The 7705-nt window shown below is 39.2% G+C and overlaps 1 protein-coding gene across 5 annotated transcripts; it reads right to left on the bottom strand.

Moving 5' to 3' along the window:
* Nucleotides 1-220: 220 nt before the first annotated feature.
* Nucleotides 221-7005, bottom strand: LOC108778661 (zinc finger CCCH domain-containing protein 18). Of its 5 annotated transcripts, none has more exons than XM_018545894.1 (7): nucleotides 6760-7005; nucleotides 3222-4919; nucleotides 2574-3076; nucleotides 2180-2439; nucleotides 1665-2051; nucleotides 1043-1423; nucleotides 221-754 (listed from the first exon to the last, which is right to left on the bottom strand). In XM_018545894.1, the coding sequence occupies exons 2-7, from the start codon at nucleotides 4333-4335 to the stop codon at nucleotides 346-348; spliced, it is 3054 nt and encodes a 1017-aa protein (XP_018401396.1). In that variant the 5' UTR covers nucleotides 4336-4919; nucleotides 6760-7005; the 3' UTR covers nucleotides 221-345. The 5 variants fall into 5 exon arrangements, with proteins under 5 accessions (XP_018401396.1, XP_018401397.1, XP_018401398.1 ...); XM_018545895.1 differs by having other exon boundaries at nucleotides 3222-4898; XM_018545896.1 differs by having other exon boundaries at nucleotides 3222-4353.
* Between the last annotated feature and the right edge of the window lie 700 nt (nucleotides 7006-7705).

Here is a 7705-nt window from a genome sequence, read left to right as displayed (position 1 = left end):
AAAAAGAAAATTGAAAGCTTTACAATTAATTACAATTATACCATTATTTATCTTTTATCAATTGAAACTAATAAACTGTAATTTCAGTGAGTTTAGTTGCCATCAATAAGTATGATACATCGTTGAACATCTTTTTCATAAAATATATATCACAGCATACTACAAATCTATTTAATTGAATAACACTAGTTTTCCCGAAAAGTTATTTCTATATCGGTATACATATGTTATATCGAAATTTATACCAATTTCTTTCGTTTACATTTATATGTTGCATATATTTATTATATCGTTTTCTCAATCCCTGTTCACGAAGAGCGTATCGCTGTCGTTAATCGAGTCGAATTAAACCTTCGACCTTTTACGCGCGATCGCATCTTCCACGGCTTTTAGTTGTTTCAATAATTCTTCGCGTCGCGAGCTCGCCTTCTTAGCGGCTTTAGCTGCCGCCGCGGCTACTTGCGCTTTGTTGTCGATTAACGGCGGTGACTCAATACCACGCTTTTTACCTGCCATAAGTGCACTACGGTCGACCTTTTTTACGGCTGTAGCGTTGCTCGTGGGCTTTAGCGTTAACTTAATCTGTTGCTTCGCGCCGCTTATCTTCAAAGCGTCGATGCCTTTGGAATCTTTGCGGATCGGCGGTGTCGAACCCTTTCTTCTACGCGTCCCGCTGGAGGACGACGAATAACTCGATTCGCTAGAGTCGCTACTACTTCCACTGCTCTCCGATCCCGAACTACTATGAGACGATCTGAAACGTATTATTTTTCCTTTCCTTTTTTTCTTTATCTTTATACAATATTAATAAATAACACAAACCAAGAAGTATTTTCTAAGATTAGATTCGTTATTGTCGAATGAGTTTATAATACTGACTTTGTTATATTATCAAAATAAGTTTTTTAAAATTTTGTAGCGGATTACACGTATATTAGTGCAAGAATTAGTAAGAATCTCTAAAATCATTGAGACTTTTTTTAAAGTTATACCTTTCATTTTCAATTTAATTATTTAATTAATAAGAGTCATCTCTTTTTACCTAGATCTAGAACGACTTTTAATGATTTTAGCCACAGCAGCTGCAGCCATAGCAGCCTTTTGCTCCCTGGCTTTTTCATGATGACGATGAGACGATAGTGGACTTGGGGCAGGTGGATTCAGTCCGGCCCTTCGATGCAGCGTGCCCGTTGGAGAGATAGAACCTTTGGGTGGACGAGGAGAGGGAGCGGGAGGATTCATTAGCATAGCACCTCGTTGAGGCGTGGCTGCAGGGACAGCCGGAGGATTCAAAGGAGGTGGAGTAAGAACAGTGGTCTTGCCTTTACCAGTAGACCGAGTTCTAGTCGGAGGGGAAGGTGAACGAGACCTGGATAGGGAGTCGTAAGAACTGTAGCTAGAACGACTGGAGCTACGGCTAGAACTAAAAAGACGATACTCCAATACGTTTTTATACATATAACAAAGTAGCACGATAAACACTTTGGAAAAAATGCAACAATGCATTCTCGACTATCTTCATTTTCTCTTTGTCTCTTCATAGGAGAAATATTATTGAATGTATTTTCGATAAGTCATCTTCAGATCTTCCGAAAATTTCTATATATAAAGCGCTCTTTTGTAAGACTTTAACATTATCAATCGCATATGAATATGAGTAATACCTCGTTGATGAATACGAAGAACCAGAAGAATAAGACTGCCGCCGAGGTTGTCGGCGAGACGATGTGTTGCGGCGCATAGTGCTCGGGGATTTGCGTCGCATCCACGGATCCGCCCATTCGTCACTTCTACTCTTTTCAATAGGAGGTGGTTCTTCCTCTCGCCAAGGTTTCGATGGAGGGATACGTTCTACAATGACTTCCCGTGACGGCCGCTTATGCTTCTTTTCATATTTTTCGTAATAATCACGTTCTCTATCGCGTTCACGATCTCGTTCTCTCTCGCGTTCGCGGTGGTGAGGTGGCGGAGAAACCGAATGTGCACCACGAGGAATCGCATGATAATCAAAACGATCCCGATACTCGCGTGACTCTTTGTAGTGTACTCGCCTAGTTAAAAAAAAATTGAAAATAGATTTGATTGCAAAGCATTTCAGGAGGACTGATAATATACAATGCAGAAATAATTCTCTTTTTTAGTTAGGACTTGGCCATAAACGACTATTTCGTTATCTTACCTATAATAATCGGTTGATGCGGACGGAGGAGGATAATACCCTTCGGGTTCATCAACGTATCTTTCTGGCGTTAATCTAGAAGATGATACTCGACGTGGTGCTTCTCGTTGTGGCCATCTTTCGACTGGCGGCTCAGGACTAGCAGCTCTCACATAGTATCCCGCTTCTCTGTCCAGTTCATCCTGTCCCAAACTCAAATTCATTTTCTTTTCTTCGAAATCCATATCCGATTCTTTGCGTTTATTGGCTTTTCGCATCATCTAGATAATCGGGCGAGAAAATATCTTCTTTAAAACTTGATTACGCATTTTAGATTAAAGACTTGCTTATAAAACATTACAGATGCGACATGCATAGTACCATGCATAACAATATCTTCTTTCATCCAACTTACTTCCTTGGCATGACGCAAACCGCGTTCCCAAGCAGATTCAGTCGGTGTTTCCTCCACCTTAGGTGCATGTGTAGGAGCACCGTAACCGGGTATCGGCGGTCGCATACTCGGTCTCTCGATGTGGGATCTATATTCGTGTGACGCGGCAGCGTGTGGCGGATATGCCATAGGCCTCACCATATCGAACATAGTATAGTTACCTTTGTCTGTCACACCTGGATGCAAAAATCTACAACTAACGCCCCATGTACATTGGCCCCGACTATAGAAGCGACATACTGGTCTAGGTTCAGTCTCTTCGGGTCGTGCGTCATCTCCATCGCTAAGCTCTCCCTCTTCCAACTCAGACTCCTCTTTTTCTCCCTCTTCTCCTTCTTCCTTATCGTTTATTTCGCCAGATTCTTTTAATTTCGCCTTATCCTTATCTTTGTCTTTATCTTTGTCTTTGCTATCTTTCTCCGTATTCTCTTTAATCTCTTTTGTAGTAGGCACCTCAGCTTCACCTATAATTTTATCATATTTATAGTAAATGCAATTTTATACATGTCTCGTTTAACGAAACGTTTAAGAAGTAATTTTATTATAATGTTTAGAGAGCTCTGTACAATTTCGATATATAAAAATTGGATTTAAAATTCATGTATTTACCTTCGTCACGTTCGTCTTTCCATTGACCATCGGCTTCAAAATCTAGTTGCTCACTTTCTTCTGTCAAGCCAACTGGTGTAATTTTGTCTTCCTTTTTGATATTTTCTTCGTCCTTAGTGATTTCTTGTTTCGCAATTTGTTCTTGAACCTTGCCTACTTCTGTATTTTGATCAGTGGAGTCTTCAGGACCATCCATGCTCTCAAGATCCGATACATCGGACAAATCCTCGCTATGAGTCATAGGTTTAGATTTAGACATGGGCTCTGGTTCATCCTCAATGTCCCCATCCGAGATTTGTTCGCCGTCCAATTCGTTGTAAGACCCATTCTTCTCCTCTTCGGGAGACCGAGGGCCTGAATGTACTGGTGATGGTTTATCCAATTCATGATCATCTATAGGAGACGCCGGACCGGATTTGAATGACTTTGGTGAGCTCCTCCCCGATATTAAAGATTTCACGGAACTCGGACCAGATCTAGGCGACTTTGGTGAACTTTGCCTGGACTCGCTGTTCTTGTACGAGTATGATTTTAATGAGTTATCGACAGATCTTTGCATATCTGTTTCCAGGTCAGACGCCTTCGACTCGGCATCTCCAAAGCGCATAGACTTAGAATCGTTCGAGGGGGAGAGACACGATCCATTGTCCCGTATGGGTGATCGAGACAGACTCCGATCTGATCGAGGTGAATCAAGAGAGTGATTTCCTGAATGGTAGGACTTTGGCGAGTCGTTCGGTTGATATGTTGGCGATGCGGGAGGACGATATGTTGACGATACGGGTGACTGTGGCGGTGACATAGGCAGTGGAGATTTTGATAAACTACGAATCGATCTTGGAGAACCTTCCTCACTGGGAGACATTATCCCGGATCGCTGTGATTTCGGCGATAACGGGGGAGACCGCGGCGACTTGGATTCGCCACCCGATAACGGCGATCGGGGAGACTTGTCTCCCGAGAAGTTGGAACTCGCAGCGGACTTTCGTCGCTCCGATCCAGAAGAGTGATGCGAATAGCGTGACGATGTTATCTCATCTCCAGCCGAAACAAGTCGATTACTGCCTTCATCATAACCCTCCGTTGAAGTACTGTCTGTACCAGAGTCGGACATGTCGGATTGTATTTCAGCCTGTAAATCAATGAGACTCGTTAGAAGGCGGCGGTTAATTTCAAACGGACGGGAACGGGAATGTCTTGATTAAGATCTTTAAACGTAACCCATTCCAATCTCTCTCTTACTTGGTAAATTAACTTTTTTTTTCTTTTAGAGGCGTACCGACCGAATGTAGCAGTGAATAATCTGCATCAGTAGCATCACAGAGCTTACCTGGATCAATTAGAGTCTGTGAAGTATTCGCTCTTGATGGCACAACGCGCGCGATCCATATCATGTCGAACATACTTTTTTTTTTATATCACAACTTTTGACTTTTTTTCTCTTTTTTTTTTATTCGAAACTTTTTTTATACTTTATTACTGAAACTGAACTTTGCTTGCGGGTTCACATATACGAATACCGTACTGTTTTTACTTCGGACTTTTTTCGCGCGGAACTTTTTAGTGTCGTTTTAAACTTTTCAACTTGAACACAACACAAACTAAGAAAGTACTGACAAATCACGAACCGTATTTTTTGTACTGCACTAGTGAAACTATAGCGAACGAACTTTCAACCTGAAAGAATATTTTTTGGGCCTATGGGGAGAGAAAAAATGGAAAGGGACCGGGGGGGAAGGGGGACAGGTTAAAGAACGACGAATATGAAGGAAACTTTAATAATGGCATATCCTAGTAGTGTCTTATTAATGATTGTTTTTGGCAAAATATAATTCAATTAATTAGTCATTAAAATTCATTATAATAGGTAACATCTATCAACACAAGCTCATGATATTTTCTTAAAAAAAGAAAAAAAACTTTATTTTTCAGACAATTATATTTTAAGGCCTTCTTTTCTTCCAGAATTAAACTTTGCCATTACAATTCCAATGACGGTTGTTAAGAGTGTTAATTCTTTAATAAAGTCTTTAAAAAAACTTATACTATGTGCATGTTATAAAATGTCAAGGGATCCACAGTATCGATTGTAGTAATATTGCTCAATTAATAAACAAAGTGATTTCTAGTTCTATATTTAACAGACCCTATATGTATAATATATATGAGATCTACTTAACATTGTGTATCTTATCAAGATTTCTTTTTTTTTTTTTTAAGTCCAAGTTATACATTAATTTGTCAGGAGATAAAAAACACTATCAAAAGTCTGTTCTTTTGCAACTGAACTTCTTGCAACTCATTCAACATAGACCTCTAAATGATGTTCTAAAGACATCTCTAGAAGATGTTCTACATCTTAAAGATATTCTCAGGATGTTTTTTAGATGAAGTATGAATAGTTTAGTTTTTTTTCTTCATATTGAAGAAAAACAGAGAACAGATAAATGGTGCAAAAAGTTTAGTTAAGTAGTGTTTTCCAGCAAGAATGACGCACATAGTGATTTTGTTCAGCAGAAAGTGCTCAGTGATTCTTTAATAGGATTAGTTTCTACATATGATTAGATCCAATGAAGGACTAAAACAAGAATTTATTATATTAAATTAAACATTCATTGTGTGATTCTCTTTGTAGAAAATAGTCAGTGTAATACAATAATCATTTCAAATAGAACGAATATACAGGACTCTTAGTATTAAAAATTGTCAATGAAATAAATAATCATTTCATTTAATCTTTAACATTGGTAAATAAGGAGGTTATAATAAATGTTTTTCATTTTTACACAAGTGACTGCAATCTGAAGTTATATATTTAATATAATGATGTTACGGCTTGCTAATTCAACAAAATTATCGCATAATAACACAGATTTTTTATTTACAGTTTACAAGACTCGATGAAGTACATGAGCTTGTATTGATCATAAGTAAAAATTCAATTGAGTCTTATTTGTCAGAATGAAAAGGAATGTGCAGCTAACTGACATCACAAATAGGAATTATCTGAGTTTTGGTACAAATGAAACTACTGATTCCTTATATTATTATATATTACATCACCTACTTTTTTACAGGAAAACACCCAAAAAGAACATACCTAAAACTTTTTTGGAGCCTTTTCTTCCTTCCAGAAACAATGTACATTACCTGGATTTATATCATCGTAGACTGATGATAATTGTATTATCTCTGTATCAAATGCGCACCAAAAAAAAAAGGTATTCTTTGCCTTTTTTTTATTACAATCTTCGGATGAAGGGAGTCGCTTCAATCTTTCCTTTAGGTTATACGACCAGGGTCACGCGCGATAAAAGATTAAAATGGAAGACGACATCCACGATTACTGCAATCGAGAGACTGCGGCTGAGGAATACGCGGGACGTGAATGTGCAGGCGTGCAAGTTCTTTTTTTCGGGAGACTGGCTCCAGTATGCAGGGAAGAGGGAGGGGGGGGGATGGGGAGGCTAGCACAGGTCGGCACCGTTATAGCAAACGCGTCCTGCTCGAGTATGAGACGTCGGCGGGGCATTCTTACCTTGGTCGCGCGATACAGCGAGGCTTGCGCGGGGCCTCAATGGAGACTCAAGACTCTAACGAGGCTCCAAGACAGCCGGCGTCACCCGCAATGCTGACGTTTCTCTCAAGTCGCCGAGCGTGACGAGACTCGGCGGACTCGCGTCCTCTACGACGGACGGTGCTTAGCCACACGAACTCTGCACTTCGGTCCGCCGCGACAAGCACGTCTGAGATTCTTTGAATTCTCGTTTTAGGACACTCTTGGCCACTCTAGGGTCTAGGGCACCTTGGCGCAGACAACCACCATCACCCGGTAGTCGTATAATCGTCGCGAGGAGTCAAGGAGAACAAAGCACGAACGTCGAGATGGAGAGTGATGAAGAACAGAGAGACGGAGAAAATGTACGTCCGTTTTACGAGCATAGATTTAACCGATGTTGCTAGATGGGCATGCGAATGAGTTCGTTCACGAACGGATGTGTCAGGAACTGACCAATCAGCTGATGAGCGGTTGTTATCTCATTGGCCCACTGAACTATATACAGTTCAGTGCATTGGCCTAAAGCGGGGAGCACAGACTTTTGCATAACGCATAAAGCATGTGCATAAGGAATTTCATTGGCCCATTTTCTTATGCATGAATCAATGGACCAATCAAATTCTTTATGTATATGGTTTATGCGTTATGCAAAAGTCTGTGCTCCCCGCTTAAAGCGTTATTACATTAATAAAAATATTTAATATTAATAATAATGTAATATTATTAATATAACAAATATAATTAATAATACTACATTAATACGAAGATAATTAATATTTAATTATGTTATAATATTGTTAAAATATTATTATATAATAAATAGTATAATAAAAATATATCAATATTTCTATATATTTTTTATAAATAATTTTATATATACACATTTTTGTAATATTTTACAAATAATAAAAAAAACATTTACGTA

The sequence above is a fragment of the Cyphomyrmex costatus genome, unplaced genomic scaffold, assembly GCF_001594065.2.
Source record: "Cyphomyrmex costatus isolate MS0001 unplaced genomic scaffold, Ccosl1.0 scaffold505, whole genome shotgun sequence".
NCBI lineage: Eukaryota > Metazoa > Arthropoda > Insecta > Hymenoptera > Formicidae > Cyphomyrmex > Cyphomyrmex costatus.
Note: the sequence above shows the minus strand (reverse complement) of the source record. Positions and strands in the feature narration are given on the sequence as shown.

What these genes read in the sequence shown, in the direction of transcription:
- LOC108778661 (XM_018545894.1), bottom strand. Translation starts at nt 4,335, where the DNA reads ATGTCCGACTCTGGTACAGACAGTACTTCAACGGAGGGTTATGATGAA. An exon ending in TCTTCGTATTCATCAACGAG is followed by an intron (nt 1,424 to 1,664) that starts GTATTACTCATA and finishes TCGTCTTTTTAG; the next exon opens with TTCTAGCCGTAGCTCCAGTC. An exon ending in AAAAGTCGTTCTAGATCTAG is followed by an intron (nt 755 to 1,042) that starts GTAAAAAGAGAT and finishes AATACGTTTCAG; the next exon opens with ATCGTCTCATAGTAGTTCGG.